This window comes from Oncorhynchus tshawytscha, linkage group LG02 (assembly GCF_018296145.1).
Source record: "Oncorhynchus tshawytscha isolate Ot180627B linkage group LG02, Otsh_v2.0, whole genome shotgun sequence".
Classification (NCBI taxonomy): Eukaryota; Metazoa; Chordata; class Actinopteri; order Salmoniformes; family Salmonidae; genus Oncorhynchus; species Oncorhynchus tshawytscha.
The window spans coordinates 66,141,747-66,159,279 of record NC_056430.1 but is presented as its reverse complement, the minus strand read 5'-3'; the positions used below and the strand labels follow the sequence as shown (position 1 = coordinate 66,159,279).

The window sequence follows — 17,533 nt, the reverse complement described above, 5'->3', positions numbered from 1 at the left end:
TCTTGTGGATTATACAGGCAGGGACGGCTGATGTCCCAATGCCCTCCCTGTTTGAAACATTCTCAGGTCAGACATTTCCATAGGAAATTGGCTTGCTTGCATGTTTGAAAGTGGATGTTGATGTTTGCATCTATTTTTTTTGTTTCATACATTAATTCGAGAGGACACGAGTTGATACTTTCAGGATATTCTTCATGAGTTTACGTGGTAAAGCTTGTCTAAAAATTACTTTTGTTTTATGACCATCTTACTTGTGAAGATACAGTATTGCATTAATAGCAGGGAGGTGACAGAGAATGGTCTGATGATGAGACGCCCAATCAAACACAGTAAACCATATACACACGTTTTTCCACCAGATTTTCTTTATAAATAACTCATCTCATACTTTCACTTCCTTTTGTATAGTCGTACACAAGATAAGTAGTCTGCAGCCAGACAAACATGATTCACAACACACCCCCATACACAGAGACAAGGGAGGTCAAGTATGTTTTCTAATGACTTCTGCAGATGAGCATGTATTGTAGTTGGAGGATGAAGCTGCCTCTAAGTTCTGATCTAAGGTCAAACTGATCCTAGATCCGTTCTTAATGGTCACTTCAACTTGGAGAAGCATTGAGCATGATTCCTTGCTTCAATGTGTTTCCGCTTCATGCCACTGATTGAATTTGAGTGTCTTGAGCATTAAAGTCTCTCAGTGTGTGTTAGTGTGAATATTTAAATGTTAGGAACGAGACATGCATCCTTCAGCTTTTCTTTTGTGTGTGTGTGTGTGTGTGTGTGTGTTCAAATATGACCAAATGGCACAGGTGTAGACTGCCACATGAGACACCCTTATATAAAATTCACAGACTGGACCAATTAAAAGGCAACAGGATAAATTCAATAATGCTCTCTGTGGCTTTTCTCAACAACTTCATCATCAACCAAAAACAGAACCAAAAGCACTGTCACCGTCGATTTTTTTGCCATAATAACAACTAAAATCAGAACATTTTAAAGAATGTTAAAAGGGCAACAATTGCCCATTGTGAATGCACTAGTGATCTGGTTGGATCAGAATTGACCGTTCCTCCAAGCAGTGGTTCTTTACCCCTTTTGAGACACAAGACTAGCATTGGGTAACTTGATAGGTGATTGTTCACAATAATGTAGAGTAATATATATATATGATTCTACACACTGTTGATTCACCTTCCTTCAAGAAACCATTTTGATAGGCAGATGGAGGTACTTCCTTTTCTCCTCTTAGCTTTAATGTAAAACATTATCACCCTTATTGCATACCAAGGACCACAGTTGGTTACTAAGGACCACAAAATAACAAAATGAAATGCATTTCTATAGATCCCAGTAGAAATGTAAGGCATCATTTCAAGCCATGCACCTACCCCACCACACCCTCTCCCAAATATTATTTGTGTTTTGTCACAGTATGAAGGAACCAGGGTTGGGGTCCATTCCATTTCAATTCAGGAAATAAACTGAAATTCCAATTGACTTCCTTAATTGACTGAATTGAAATGGAATGGATCCCAACCCTGAACGTTACATGGAGATCCTCCTCTATCCTCAGAGCAGGCTACAACACTGGCACAAAGGAGGATGGAACTGTAAGGCAAAGTTAAAGGGGTTGACTGTGTAGTAGAAGTTACACATGTTATGACAAGTTCTTGTAAGGACACAGCCATTGGAGTGTTCTAGATAGGGAGGAGGTGGCACAAGCTTAACGGGCGTCACAGCTTCTTTTTTTCTTTCTTCTTTTCCTTTGGAAAACATAGTCATGTCTCATTGTAACATAACTTCATTTCCCATCAACCACTAGTCCTCTTGATGGGCCCCTTCTCACAGTTAAGTGAGATGCTGCTGCAGTGTATCCAAACAAACAAAAAACAAAAGACAAAAGCACAGCCACAGAGTGTACATAGCAACACAGCCACAGAGTCTTGGCCTGGGTCTGCATTAATCTCCTCTAGTTCATACCTCCCACACAGACAGACTACACTACAGACTGACCCTTCTCAGTTTCTCATATCACAGTGTGGTGGATGCAGCAGACCACCCTTGCAGACTGCCGTGACCCCATGACCCTCATATGATGACGTGATAGAGGTCACGACCTCTCGACCCCTAGCAGAGGTCGGAGACGTAGTCGAAGTCGCAGAAGCCGTCCTGGTCCTTGCGGGAGAGCGTGCGGGGCTCGCGCGGCGGTGTCAGGGTGGGAGGCTCAGCGGTGAACTCCTCGTCGAAGTTGCTGACGTCCTCTCGGCCCTTGATGGAGGGAACGAAGGGAGGGGGCAGCTTCCTCTGTAGCAGGGCCTCCCAATCCAGACCCTGGAGAGAGGAGAGAGGAGAGAGGAGAGGGAGAGAGAGAGAAGAGAGAGAGAGAGGTTTAACAAAAAGCTAAATCATGGTGGAAAAAGATGTTCCTGTAAAAAAAAAAAAGTGTGGGATGAAGAGAAATGGAAAAAGATGAATATGGTGTCATGGATTTCTGACTCACCCGGAAGAAAGGCTGTTTCTTTATCTCATCAGCATCTTTCTCACCAGAGCCTAGTCTTCTCTCTGGGTTCCTCCTCAACAGCTGTTCACACACACACACACACACACACACACATTATAGAAGTCAAATTACCAGCTGTTATACTAAACTTGCTAACGAGATAATTATAGGGGTTATTGAGAGAGTCTTGCTGTTCCCAGGTAAACAAAATCATGAATTAAAGAGACAAGAACTACAACATTACCATCATTAAATGGACAAATCTGTGAGGTGCCACCGACCATGGACCTATGGTGTGAGTGTGTGTGTGGCCACTTACCCTCCTCATGATGGCGATGGCCTCTGTGGAGAGGAATCGTGGGTAGCGGACCTCGTCATTCACAATGCTGTCAAACACCTCCTCCTCATCGTCACCAGGGAAGGGCGACTAGCAGAGAAATACACTCAGACAGTTGAGTGGAAAACCCATTTCTAAATACCTGACCTCACAATAATAGACAGAAAAACCAAACCCAAGGGGATGTGTCGCGTCATGGAATAGATAGTACATTTCTGTTCACTGTATGTATACTGCTACCAAGTGACGTTCATTGAATAGGTCTACTCAAATAAAGAGTGAAGAGATATTTTCTGTCCTTCCATAGCTATATTTTGTCCAACTCTTCAATGATGTCTCACCTCTCCCACCAGCATCTCATAGACGAGGACTCCGAGGCCCCACCAGTCCACTGCTCTGGTGTAAGAGGTGTCGGTCAGGACCTCAGGGGCCAGGAACTCTGGAGTACCACAGAACGTACTGGTCCTGTCCCCATAGCCCATCCCTATAGAGGGGGAGATGTTATTACACAGTGTTACGCATGCAGGCAGGAAGAGACGCACGCAGGCAGACACACACAAAACTCGCACTCACATAAGTGTTCACACACACACACACACACACACACTAGGTATCCAGACGTACGCGTCATAGAAGTGTAAAGACTCAACAAACTTCTGACCACTCACCTTCTTTACAGAGTCCAAAGTCGGCAATCTTTACATATCCGTCTGTATCCAGCAGTAAGTTGTCTAGTTTAAGGTCTCTGGAGGAGGGAGGAGACGTTACAGACCGGTCAGGGACTTGGATGGAACGCTAAGAGAGTAGATGTGTTGAGTGTGTCGTTGACTCACCGGTACACAATCTTGTGGTCATGGAGAAACTGCAGCCCCAGAACCACACAGGCTGAATAGAACCTGTAGACAGAGACAGAAACATGTAAGACACCTCTTCAAAAAACAAAATGGAGTACACACACACACACACTCTCTGGCACTACGTACACAGCCCGTGGTTCAGTGAAGACATCAGCGTGGATGTGCATCATGAGGTCACCGCCAGCCGTGTACTCCATGACGAAGCACACGTGTTCCGGGGTCTGGAAACACGCAAACAGGTTGACCAGGAAGGGGTGGTGGGAGACGTTCACCGTCTCAAAGATACGCTTCTCACACATCAGACTGGAGGCAGGGGGAGGAGGAAAACAACAACGGAGATGGTGAACATGAGATCTGTGCTTTCAGAGATCAATTTCAAGCCCTGTGTGATGACAAATTGTTGCAGTCATGTAAAAACAAGTCACATTTGTAAATGCATAAATGAAAGGTCCACACACACAGAGAAACACGTACCTCTCCACCTCGTCCCGTGCAACAATGTCTCCTTTCTTCAGGGCCTTGATGGCGTATATACTTCCTGTCTTCTTATACTCTGACAGCAGCACCTAAGAGAGAGGACAAGTAAAACAGAAAGGGTTCAAGGGTCACATTTCAGACTAAATCAAAGTGTTGATTTGAACTTTAAGGCCAGAGGGAGGTTAGAAAAGCGTACCTTTCCAAAGTGTCCCCGGCCCAGCACAGCGATCAGCCTGAAGTCCTGGAGGCACAGGGGTTTCTTATGTTTACTGTAGAGAGACACACACATTACCACAATAAATTATATCTACACAGTAAACACAGTGACTGGCCCAGCATGGCCAGAGGTCTGTACTGCATTCAACAGTTCATATGTTAACGGAGGTGCCTGGAAGGCACATGGTCACTTGTAGCTGCCAATATAACATTGTTGTGTGTGTGTGAAACCATTGTGTGTGTGTGTGTGTAGGTGTATGTAAATGACTATTAGTGTGTCTGCATAGTGGCCGCATCCGTGGGAACGAGTGTGGGTGCACACCTGCTCAGGGGGGGGGTTTGGGCAGGGCGATCAGGGGTGAGGTCTGGGGGAGAGAAGGGCTCAATCACTGGCAACCGCTCCTGAGAAAAAGAGAGCAGAGGGAGAAGAAGGGGATAGAGAGATGGAGGGAAGAAACAAAGCCAAGAGTGAGAGAGATAAAGTGTGTGAGGTTCCTCTCACGTTGTATTTTGATATTCTCTTATTGGGTTTGGTGTCTTTCTGTCCCTCTCTCACCGGGGTGTTATTATCAGAGTCTCTCCTGTAATCATGTCTGACTGGAGAGTCACTGTCCAGACTTAGTTTCTCCACTGAGATCTCCCTGAAAACACGTGCAAACATACACACACACAAACACACGCGCGTATACGCAAACACACACGCGTATACGCAAACACACACATATATACAGACACAAAAGGGTCGTTAGCTACAGGGTTCAGAGTGCACAGCATGCTACGTGGAGTTCATTCAACAAGTAGAGGGATGAATTTGAGGAGTAGATACTTGGGTACAAGTTGCTTATGTGGGCCACACACCAAGTCGTGTGTCTGTGTGTGTATTACCCAGAGTTGAGGTTGTGTGCATTGGGGCTGTAGGTTCCGGTGTTGTTGACGGTGGGGATAGCGTTCCTCAGCAGTCGGACCCAGGTCCCAATGTCAACGTTCATCTGACGAGCTCTCAGGAAAGCCTTGCCTGCAAACACACACCTGAACAGTTCAAACACACACCTGAACAGTTCAAACACACACCTGAACAGTTCAAACACACACCTGAACAGTTCAAACACACACCTGAACAGTTCAAACACACACCTGAACAGTTCAAACACACACCTGAACAGTTCAAACACACACCTGAACAGTTCAAACACACACCTGAACAGTTCAAACACACACCGGAACAGTTCAAACACACACCTGAACAGATCAAACACACACCGGAACAGTTCAAACACACACTGAACAGTTCAAACACACACCTGAACAGTTCAAACACACACCGGAACAGTTCAAACACACACCTGAACAGTTCAAACACACACCGAACAGTTCAAAACAGAGTTCAAACACACACCTGAACAGTTCAAACACACACCTGAACAGTTCAAACACACACCGGAACAGTTCAAACACACACCGGAACAGTTCAAACACACACCGGAACAGATCAAAGTTCAAACACACACCGGAACAGATCAAAGACACACCGGAACAGATCAAACACACACCGGGAACAGTTCAAAGACACACCGGAACAGATCAAAGTTCACACACCGGGAACAGTTCAAAGACACACCGGAACAGATCAAACCGGAACAGATCAAAGACACACCGGAACAGATCAAACACACACCGGAACAGATCAAACACACACCTGAACAGATCAAACACACACCGGAACAGATCAAACACACACCTGAACAGATCAAACACACACCGGAACAGATCAAACACACACCTGAACAGATCAAACACACACCTGAACAGATCAAACACACACCTGAACAGATCAAACACACACCGGAACAGATCAAACACACACCGGAACAGATCAAACACACACACCACAATCTCACACAATAAATCCAGCTCTACACAACAGCAAACGCACCCATTTTTTAAAAGACACAATGCTGTTAAATCTGTTATGACCACAAGGGGATGCTATGGTGAGGTCAACCCTTCCATTTTCATCATAATAAAAAATGCCATAGAAATACAATCTCATCCTAGTTCTGTGGGGAAAAACTGAAGTAAGATATCCACTGTACCAGTAGGTTCTGGATTCCCCCCTGCCCTCTCTCACCGTGCTGTCTGGAGAAGACCTTCTTCTGTCTCTGAAGGCGTGTGACTCTCTCAAACACCGGGTTGAAGAATATCACCTGAACAACAAAATCACACACATCACACCTGCACTCTATATAATGGATCTATCAACTCAATTACCAAACACTGTTTTGATACTTATTTAATGACATCAAGTTCACAGCATGTGTGTGTGTGTGTGTGTGTGTGTGTGTGTGTGTGTTGAAACCTACCTCAGCCAGAAGCAGTCCCTGAGGCTCCAGCTCCAGCTGAACTCTGTGTTTCTGGTTGTCCAGGAAGTCCTCCAGCTTCAGGTACTTGAGAGCGCACAGCGAGCGGTAGTCCTTCCAGTACACTGCTATCTCCATCTCCCTGGACTGGAACACACACACGTAACAGGTTCCAACTAAGATACACACAGACACATGATACATCTTCAGAGAGCTGACTCCGAAGTGTAGGAGTAAGAGTGTGTGAAGACTGGTTCATTTTGTGTGTATGAGTGAGTACATGCGAGTGAGAGACAGAGAGGACATTTGTACTTGTCTAAGCATTGTCTCTGTGTGTTTCTGAGTGTGTGTGTGTGTGACCTCTCACCCTCTCCAGCTCCACAGTGAAGGTCTGGTCCCAGGCCTGCTCCCCTACACTCTTCCAGGCTGTCTGACCCACCACTGAGTTATCCATCTTCAGCACCGCACTCACCTCCGCTACACACACACACACACATTACACAAATACACCTGTACATAAACATCCATTTAACAGCACAATCCATATGGGTAATTCCATGGTAACGATATGGTTCATTTGACACACACGCTCTACCCGAGCCACTCACAGGAGAGTTCGTCGGTCTTGCTGGGAGTCTTGCCGCTGACGCTCCCGCTGCGTCCGTACAGGTTGCTCTTGCTGCTGCGGTTCATGAAGGAGCGTCCCTCCCCGGGGCTGTAGCAGGGCAGCATGACCGCCGTGCCCTTACTGCGGCCCGGGACCACCTCCAACACCCCCACACAGCCCAGCAGCTGCACCTGGAGAGTACCTGAAGACAAGGGGGCGGGGTCAGAGAAAGACAGTGAGCACATGGGTCATGTTCCTGAGACACCACCATCTAACCTAAAGCAAAAGCTTAATCACTTGATGTAAAGATGCTCCTATCAAAGTTTATTTGAAATAATCTAGATATTGTGCCCGCTTTGGCATTGTGAAGCTAACCGCTACGAAACCACTATCAATAGTTCACAATCAAGAACAATCCATAAGCCAGGGCATGACGCCAGTGAAACAGAATGAGTGTGAATATATGTAAAAATGTATGCACGCATGATTGTAAGTCAGTTTGGATAAAAGCGTCTGCTAAATGGTATATTATATTAGTAGATTATTGAATCCTATTGACACATTTAGACCAGTGTCTCTCACCAGTGAGCGGGGAGGGCTTGCTGAGGGTGCTGTACTGGTTGTGAAGGTATGGGGCACTGTGGCGGGAGCTGAAGGCCGGGGAAGAGGCCAGGACTAGTTCCTCCTTGATGAGGCAGGCCTTGGGGTGGTCCTCCGGCAGGTCGGCCAGACGCTGGTCCAGAGAGTCCCTCAGGAGGTCCAACCGCTGGGACGCCTCGCTCAGACGACACTGGGCCTGGAAGAGATGGGGGGGGGGCAGTGGGGTGAGATGCTCGAAAATAGACCAGGAGTGTATGTACTGTATAGAAGTGTGGGTTTACAAATGACTGGGCCTGGAGGTAGAGAGATTTGGGGATTTGGAAGGATAGGGGTGAGATCCTAAAGACCAAACCAGGGTCGTGCGCGGTAGGCATGAAAAAGTTTAAATTAACTTCAAAAGAAGGTTTATTTTCAAATTCTGTTTGGACACATTTTCACCTGTTTGTACCCAATGAACACAACCCTGGAGAATGGGGTTGTAAGTGTGTGTTCGGACGTGAAGGTAATTATGTACAGTATGTATGGACTCATATGCATCCATGTAGAGTGAGTTTTGCACGCAATGAGTTCTGTTTTGTGTGTTCATGGTCTGTGTGTCTGCACATGTATGTGGTGTGTGTTCATGTTCTGTGTGTGTCTACACATGTATGTGGTGTGTACCTCTGACAGGGCCTTCTTATCCTGGACCTTGCTGGCCCCCAGTAGCCGGAGGACATTCTTAGCTCCATCTGCCACAGCGTGTTCTACTCTGTAGTGATGCCTGAGCTCCTCAATACGCAGCTCTACACCATACATGTCCTGGTTACCTGGGGGAGGAAGAAAGAGAGAGAGAAAGAAAGAGAGAAAGAAGAGAAAGAGAGAGAGAGAGAAAGAGCATGTGATCGACATCGGTTAACTTCAATAATAGTTTTAGAGTTCCTGATATATTCTGATATACACTGAGGTATAAAAAAACCCGGAATGTTTTATTTATCAGGAAAACTCTAGCCCTGAGAGAAAGGGGGTCAGTGTAGTTTAGGTACTGTACTTCATGCTTTCTGTCACAACCACTAATCTGACCTGACTTGACAGGTGCTGGTCCTTCTACCATTCTGCTTTCACCCGTCACTGGTGATGTGTTAAAAGAGACAGGGAGAATATGGCTCCTCTCCAGGAGTACTGGGACAGATGTGTCAAGATGACACATCCTTTTTATTCAGACTGCGGAATAGCAGAGGGGTAGAGACATTTCATCAACATGTGTTGGAATAATGCCAATGATAAAACCGAGGGAGGAGGGAGAGAGAGAGAAAGAGACAGACAGACAGAGAAGGAGAATGGGGGGACGGAGTGAAGGAGAGAGTGAGAGGGCAGAGAGGGAAGGAAGAGAGAAACAAAGAGAGAGGGGGAGAGAGTGAAGGAGAGAGTGAGAGGTGGGTGGGGAGTGAGAGAGAGGGGGAAGGAAGAGAGTCAAGTAGAGAGGGGCAAACAGGAGAGAAGTGGGTATGTGGTTGAATATGAGAGAGAGAGACAGAGAGAGAGACACAGATGAGAAAGGTGGCTGGGTATGTGGTTGAATTCCTTTATCTCCTAATAAGGTCTTCGGCTGGGTGCCAGAGACCCTTCTGACTGACCGTAAAGGGTGTGTGTGTGTGTGTGTGTGTGCTTGCGCACGCATTTATGTATATACAGAGGGAGTGTGTGTTTACCTCTATGCGAGTGTGTGATGGGGGTCTGTTGTTGAAAGTGTATGTGTGTGGAAGTGGAAGTCATTGGCTAACCAACCACTAAAGCCACTTAGGGTGAAAATCCCATCCTCAACACCACATTCACCCTGCTACATTTTAACAACGATCCGTCATCATGCAAAGATAGCATCAATAATGTCCCTCTTGCTGCTGGTGTGTCTCTGATCCACCTCTACGCAGACGACACCATTCTGTATACTTCTGGCCCTTCTTTGGACACTGTGTTAACAACCCTCCAGGCAAGTTTCAATGCCATACAACTCTCCTTCCGTGGCCTCCAATTGCTCTTAAATACAAGTAAAACTAAATGCATGCGCTTCAACCGATCGCTACCTGCACCTGCCCAACATCACTACTCTGGACGGCTCTGACTTAGAATAGATGGACAACTACAAATACCTAGGTGTCTGGTTAGACTGTAAACTCTCCTTCCAGACCCACATCAAACATCTCCAATCCAAAGTTAAATCTAGAATTGGCTTCCTATTTCGCAACAAAGCATCCTTCACTCATGCTGCCAAACATACCCTTGTAAAACTGACCATCCTTCCAATCCTCGACTTCGGCGATGTCATTTACAAAATAGCCTCCAATACCCTACTCAACAAATTGGATGCAGTCTATCACAGTGCAATCCGTTTTGTCACCAAAGCCCCATATACTACCCACCATTGCGACCTGTACACTCTCGTTGGCTGGCCCTCGCTTCATACTCGTCGCCAAACCCACTGGCTCCATGTCATCTACAAGACCCTGCTAGGTAAAGTCCCCCCTTATCTCAGCTCGCTGGTCACCATAGCATCTCCCACCTGTAGCACACGCTCCAGCAGGTATATCTCTCTGGTCACCCCCAAAACCAATTCTTTCTTTGGCCGCCTCTCCTTCCAGTTCTCTGCTGCCAATGACTTGAACGAACTACAAAAATCTCTGAAACTGTTAACACTTATCTCCCTCACTAGCTTTAAGCACCAACTGTCAGAGCAGCTCACAGATTACTGCACCTGTACATAGCCCACCTATAATTTAGCCCAAACAACTACCTCTTTCCCTACTGTATTTATTTTATTTATTTTGCTCCTTCGCACCACATTATTTTTATTTCTACTTTGCACATTCTTCCACTGCAAATCTACCATTCCAGTGTTTTACTTGCTATATTGTATTTACTTTGCCACCATGGCCTTTTTTTGCCTTTACCTCCCTTCTCACCTCATTTGCTCACATCGTATATAGACTTGTTTATACTGTATCATTGACTGTATGTTTGTTTTACTCCATGTGTAACTCTGTGTCGTTGTATCTGTCGAACTGCTTTGCTTTATCTTGGCCAGGTCGCAATTGTAAATGAGAACTTGTTCTCAACTTGCCTACCTGGTTAAATAATGGTAAAAAAAAAAAAAAATGCATGTCTACATTTGAAAGTTAAAGAAGTTGCTTCTAACCAGTGACGAGGAAAACACCTGTTAGACATATTCCATAGGGAATACACTATCCTCACTAGCCAGAGCTCTGTTGGGTACAGATGAGTACACCAGTTAACGCCTGCCCATAGGAATACATTATTACATTACATTATCCTTAAAATCCCTCCAAATAACTTTCAGTTCCCCTCTCCTCCTTACTGCTTTCCTTCCATCTCCCTCTCCTGACCTCCATCAATCCCTCTCTTCTCCAGATGACCCCATTATCTGTTTCCTGAGGATGGAGGGCCCATAAAGGCCCATTCATGTGCCTTGCTGCCACTGAGATCCATCCATCGCCTGCTAACTCATAATGCACGATGAGTGCTAGTGTGTGTGTGTGTGTAACATGTACTTTGAAAGTCAGTGTTTGTGTGCAAAAGCGTTTGTATGCGTGTTCTCTCCAGGTTCTGCTGAGCCCACAGCTTTGAGAGGGCAAGAGACAGACACACACACACACGGGATGTCAATGAGTCTCGCTGCCCTCCTCACTCCAGGAGAGAACCATCCAGACAGTCTCTGAGGCCGTAGAGTATTGATCTGTTAGCCTCATCTCAGTCTGGACAGATACGCGGCTAGTTGGCTACGCAGGGGGAGGCAGATTAACATTCTGTACATGGGGAGAGGTCAGAGCTGGGCAGTATTTATGGCCTTTTGACTGAAATGCCATTTGACGGATTGAGGTAAAGTGAAATGTGCTGGCAACCTTCCAGCCTCACAGACAAAACCTGTACCTCCGAGACATATTTTATCTCCACAGTCAAAAATAGATAGATACATTTTGCAGGCAGACAGTTGGACAGTGGCAAAGTGTTGACCTGCAAATCAGACAAATAAACGGACAGAGACACAGACAAACAGAGAGAGAGGGCCGCCCAGACAGATGGGCACACAGAGAGAGGGCCGCCCAGACAGATGGGCAGACAGATGGGCAGTAGAGAGAGAGACAGATGGGCACGCCCAGACAGATGGGACAGATGGGCACAGAGAGAGGGCCGCCCAGACAGATGGGCACAAGAGAGAGGGCCGCCCAGACAGATGGGCAGAGAGAGAGAGGGCCGCCCAGACAGATGGGCACAAGAGAGAGGGCCGCCCAGACAGATGGGCACAAAGAGAGAGGGCCGCCAGACAGATGGGCAGACAGATGGGCACAGAGAGAGAGGGCCGCCCAGACAGATGGGCAGAGAGAGAGAGGGCCGCCCAGACAGATGGGCCCAGACAGATGGGCACAGAGAGAGAGGGCCGCCCAGACAGATGGGCACAGAGAGAGAGAGCCGCCCAGACAGATGGGCACAGAGAGAGAGGGCCGCCCAGACAGATGGGCAGTAGAGAGAGAGAGGGCCGCCCAGACAGTTGGGCACAGAGGGCCGCCCAGACAGATGGGCACAGAGAGAGAGGGCCGCCCAGACAGATGGGCAGAGAGAGAGGGCCGCCCAGACAGATGGGCAGAGAGAGAGAGGGCCGCCCAGACAGATGGGCAGAGAGGGGGACAGATGGCCGCCCAGACAGATGGGCAGAGAGAGAGAGGGCCGCCCAGACAGATGGGCAGAGAGAGAGAGGGCCGCCCAGACAGATGGGCAGAGAGAGAGAGGGCCGCCCAGACAGATGGGCAGAGAGAGAGGGCCACCAGACAGGTATACACTGTCCTACCCTGAAGGTCTTCGGTGTGCTCAGTGGCCTGCACGTTCTTGCGGATCTGCATGCGGATGATGTCGATCTTGGTCTTGCTGTCCTGCAGCATCTGCTGTGCCGTCTGTAGCATCTTCTTGTCCTGATTGGAGGAGGAGGAGAAAGACACAGGAAGTCAAGACCCGGGTTAGAAGATGTGATGAATCATCTTAAGTCTAAATGGCTTTCTTTCCTTTTCTGCATCTGCACTGATGTGATATACACTGATGTGATGTACACTGATGTGATATACACTGATGTGATATACACTGATGTGATATACGTATGCAGGTGAAAGCTAAATTCTGGTATGAATCCACCATGTTGCTTTTCCCAGTTTCTGTGTAATCAGATCACTGTAGATTAAGGAGCAGCATGCATTTAAGCGGGGCATAGGAACAAGGACAATCAGAGACCTGAAGTGACAGGACACAAGGACAATCAGCAGATGGGGAGGGAGGAAAGAGGTGCAGTAAGTACAGAGGGGATGAATCAGCAGATGGTTGGTTAGAGAGGAGAGTACCTTGGTGGATCCGTTGGCATAGATTGGAATCATGTTCTCGGCTCCCTGTTTGACCTTGAGCTCGATGTTGAGCTGTCTCTCCAGGGCGGCAATGCGGTCCTGGCTTGCTGACGAGCGGCTCTCTGCCCCCGGGGACTGGGGTGGGTCATCTGGGGGTCAAAGGTCAGATACATGTTGTCATTGCAATACCAACACAACACCTTGAGGTAAATCTACCATGGCAACCAACATCTCCATAGCCTTGCTATGACTATGCATGGGTGACCCATAAAACAAATGGAATCGTCTAAAAACATACCCTTGTTGTCGTCTCCTCCCTTGACCATGATGTGAGCGTCCAGCTCCTGTAACTGAGCATGCAGGTCTTCCAGCTTACGGTTGGAGCTGCGCAGTTGGGAATCCACCTAATAAATAACACACAACAACCGATGACATTCATATAGCACCTTTCCAATGCTGATGGCACTTTACATCAATGCTTGTCAGTGAATGCATAATGTTTCGTGTTGTGTCACTATGTTTACTTATATGCAATGCCCTACACTTTATTTGAGGTAACCTAATAAACACAAAATGAAACAAAAACTATTATATTACATTGTAAGAGGGGGGAGTTGAACTAAGAGTGTAAGGGGAGGAAACCTATCCTACCTGGGAGGCATTCCTCTTATCGGTGGTGGCCCTGCGGAGGTTGTCAGCTCCCTCCTTGATCTTCAGCTCCTTCCTGATCTCCCTGCGGATCTTCTCCCGCTGCTCATCAAGACGCTGCTGCACCGTGGTGTCTGAGAAGTCCGAGCTCTGGCCCAGACCCAGCTGCTCTAAGACGGACAGCCCACCTGGGTCACTCTGGATAGGGGGAAGAGGGAGCGGAAGGATGAGGGGTGAAAAAGGGGAAGGAGAGAGAGGAAAGGGGGTAACAGAAGACAGAAAGAGGGAGAGGAAGGAAATGGGAAGGAGAGGATAGAAAAAATATTAGCATGTGTTTGTAGAAAACTCAAACGCAGGCCAGATACATATTTCAGGAGGATGATAGCTAGCTACAACGCTCAAGACTTCACATCTCTCCAGTCCACAGTCCCCCCTGAAATTGCCAATGTTCTGAGCTCTAAATCTGAGCTTGACTGTACAGTCAGCAACACAGTAGTTACCACAAGCTGCAATTCCCTCAGGGAGAAAGTCAGCCAGCAAACCAGCCAAACAATCAGGGAACCAGCGGGAGACAGGGTGAATCACTGCTAGAGAAATCACAGCCCTGTCCCCCCTAAAACAGTAAACAATACATCACCTCCTGGCTGTCGTCGTCCTCAAACAGCCCATCGCCAGACCAACACATAGTCCCCCTTTCACCTTCAAATTACAACCGCCAGACCACAGCGACAGAGAACCTCTGACGACACCGCTTGCTAAAACCACACCAAGGCCCATTGAGTTGGAGTAGAGAAACAGAAAGGAAAAGATAGTCGGGGTTGTAGAGGAGTAGCGTTAGGGGGGGACAGGATATCCGTCCCACACCAGCTCAGGCCCTCCCTGTTTCCTGCCTGTGTAGCTCTGCTATCAGGGAGAGAGAGAGAGGGCCCGGTTCCAAACATACTAAAATGCATCCTTCCATCCTGTCTTCTTTGAAGTAAATGACTAACCATGTTTCCATCCACCGTTTTTACGTGAGTAAAGTCATAGCGTATATAACATTTTAAAAATTAAAACCCGACAGCTGTGATGGAAACAGGAAGTGTCGGTACAATTTTATAAATGCCGACAGATAATTTGTCCGTTCGACATGGTGGGACCTTTTTGTGTCTAAAATGTATTATGCGAGAAATGGCGGTGGAAACGCTGTTATGTGCAAATATGGATACAATAACCATCATTTGGAAGTAAACTTGGGAGTCACGCGATGACATATTGTGTGGTCCTCGCACTACGACCCTAGTATCCCTGCAGTTTAAATTAGGCTACAGATGAAATATGTTATGAACTTCACAGGGTGGTGAAAGCGAAAGGTATGGACCTTGATGCTCCATTCCAATAAATGTTGAGGGTCTAATTCTGGTGACATGATCGTCGATGCTTGACTGACGTTTTGACAAATAAAAACATTCTTGAGCTTATCCATTAATCTCATCGTGTAGCCTACCCGTACTGTATCTGCGAGCTGTTGACTATAGCGCACATACCAAGACCAGAGTGGGCACGTTCGCTATTTAACGCAACAGCAAAACTACCGGTAGAGTTGAAAATGCAATGCAAACACATTGACTGCACGGCCAGACACGACTCCAACGCCATCATCAAGTTTGCCGATGACACGACCGTGGTAGGCCTGATCACCGACAACGACGAGAAAGCCTATAGGGAGGAGGCCAGAGAACTGGCCGGGTGGTGCCAGGACAACAACCTCTCCCTCAACGTGATCAAGACCAAGGAGATTGATTGTGGACTACAGGAAAAGGAGGACCGAGCATGCCCCCATTCTCATCAACAGGGCTATGGTGGAGCAGGTTGAGAGCTTCAACTTTCTTGGTGTCCACATCACCAGCAAACTAACATGGTCCAAGCACATCAAGACAGTCATGAAGAGGACACAACACCTATTTCCCCTCAGGAGACTGAAAAAATGTGGCATGGGTCCTCAGATCCTCAAAAGGTTCTACAGCTGCACCATCGAGAGCATCCTGACTTGTTGCATCACTGCCTGGTACGGCAACTGCTCGGCCTCCGACCGCAAAGCACGACAGAGGGTAGTGCTCGTATGGCCCAGTACATCACCGGGGAGAAGCTTCCTACCATACAGGACCTCTATACCAGGCGGTGTCAGAGGAAGGCCCAACAAATTGTCAAAGACTTCAGCCATCCTAGTCATAGACTCTCTGCTACCAAGAGGCTTCTAAACAGCATCCCCAAGCCATAAGACTACTGAACATCTAATCAAATGGCTACCCAGACTACTTGCATTTCCCCCCGCTCCCCCCTTATTTTACGCTGCTGCTGTCTGTTTATTATCTATCAATAAGTCACTTTAATAACCCTACCTACATGTTCATATTACCTCGACTAACCGGTGCCTCCGCACATTGACTCTGTACAGGTACCCCCTGTATATGGCCTCACTATTGTTATTTTACTGCTGCTCTTTAATTATTTAAAACTTAAGCAAAAAAGTCAATTGTGTGTGCACTACGTCATCACGCACTGATTTTTATCTGCAATAAGTCCGTTTGCTGGAAACACAACTGGTGAGAAAATTGTCGTATTTTCTTTATGCAGATTTTAGAATATTCTCATGAAAAACTTTTGCCAATTGGATGGAAACCTAGCAACTAATAGACATGGCTGAGAGTGGGAAAGTTGTGAACCCTTGGCTTTCACCAATCAAAACGTGTTACATCTGTGATTAGTGATTACCTTATCGAAGGATGGAAGGACACACTTCAAAACTACTGGAACAGGGCCATTCAAATAAGTATGGGAGGATGTGCCTTTTTGACCTTTGACTTCCTCTGAGTTCATAATGTGCACCGGACTGAGTGCCGTGGCCACTAAAAGCTAACCGCTACTCTTTAACAAGAGGGAGGAGAAGCAGAGCAGAGGGCAAGAGAGCATCCTTGCCCCGGCTGTCAGCTCACATTACAGGAAAGAAGGAGGAAGGGAGGCTAATGGTTAGCAAGCGCCTCATCCAGATCATATGACAGGAAAAGGTCAACGGTTAGCTAGCGCCTCAGCCTCTTCCTATCATATCAGTTGGATAACGGCTAGCTAGTGCCAACATCCATCTTATATGATAGGAGCGGCTAACCTAAAGTTAGCCCTTAGCACTCTCAGCCTGTGGTTCCTAGTGAACTCACTCTAGAACCCTGGGGCTAATGGCTAGCTAGCGCCAACATCCATCTGATATGATAGGAGAGGCTAATGTTAGCAGTTAGTGTGGCTCTAGGATCCAGGGGAGGTGCTCCGGGCCCAGACTGAGTGGGTGGGAGGTTTGCAAGGTCTTCGGCCCGACGCGACCTGAATTAAAGATGACAAAGTTTGCTGCTGTGTCTGTAAAGCATGGAGGAGGAGAGCGAGGCGAGAAAACCTCTTGCTCTGCAGACTGGCTGGTGCACTCCCTGCACTGTACTGTTAGCCTGGTTAGGGAAACACTATACTGTAGTGTAGAAGGCAGTGGGTGTTGAGTTGACTGGTTTCAGCATGACTGTGCTGC

At 47.2% G+C, this 17,533-nt stretch overlaps 1 protein-coding gene across 3 annotated transcripts in view; it reads right to left on the bottom strand.

Annotated features, from left to right (window-relative positions):
• Positions 1-341: 341 nt before the first annotated feature.
• pkn1a (protein kinase N1a) overlaps positions 342-17,533 on the bottom strand; it is a 49,862-nt gene continuing 32,670 nt past the window's right edge. For 2 of the 3 annotated variants that reach the window (XM_024442394.2, XM_024442395.2), the window contains exons 2-23: positions 13,987-14,181; positions 13,634-13,739; positions 13,336-13,484; positions 12,795-12,915; positions 8,618-8,763; positions 7,940-8,153; positions 7,359-7,559; positions 7,118-7,227; positions 6,754-6,897; positions 6,522-6,597; positions 5,279-5,408; positions 4,950-5,034; positions 4,716-4,795; positions 4,374-4,446; positions 4,175-4,266; positions 3,827-4,003; positions 3,677-3,739; positions 3,512-3,588; positions 3,185-3,327; positions 2,826-2,933; positions 2,507-2,587; positions 342-2,337 (exon numbers count right to left, since the gene is read on the bottom strand). In XM_024442394.2, the coding sequence (XP_024298162.2) occupies positions 2,134-2,337; positions 2,507-2,587; positions 2,826-2,933; positions 3,185-3,327; positions 3,512-3,588; positions 3,677-3,739; positions 3,827-4,003; positions 4,175-4,266; positions 4,374-4,446; positions 4,716-4,795; positions 4,950-5,034; positions 5,279-5,408; positions 6,522-6,597; positions 6,754-6,897; positions 7,118-7,227; positions 7,359-7,559; positions 7,940-8,153; positions 8,618-8,763; positions 12,795-12,915; positions 13,336-13,484; positions 13,634-13,739; positions 13,987-14,181 (2,775 nt within the window). In that variant the 3' untranslated portion in view covers positions 342-2,133. Of the gene's footprint in view, positions 2,338-2,506; positions 2,588-2,825; positions 2,934-3,184; positions 3,328-3,511; positions 3,589-3,676; positions 3,740-3,826; positions 4,004-4,174; positions 4,267-4,373; positions 4,447-4,715; positions 4,796-4,949; positions 5,035-5,278; positions 5,409-6,521; positions 6,598-6,753; positions 6,898-7,117; positions 7,228-7,358; positions 7,560-7,939; positions 8,154-8,617; positions 8,764-12,794; positions 12,916-13,335; positions 13,485-13,633; positions 13,740-13,986; positions 14,182-14,620; positions 14,768-17,533 lie in introns of those variants that run through there. The other variant, XM_024442396.2, reaches the window with a different exon arrangement.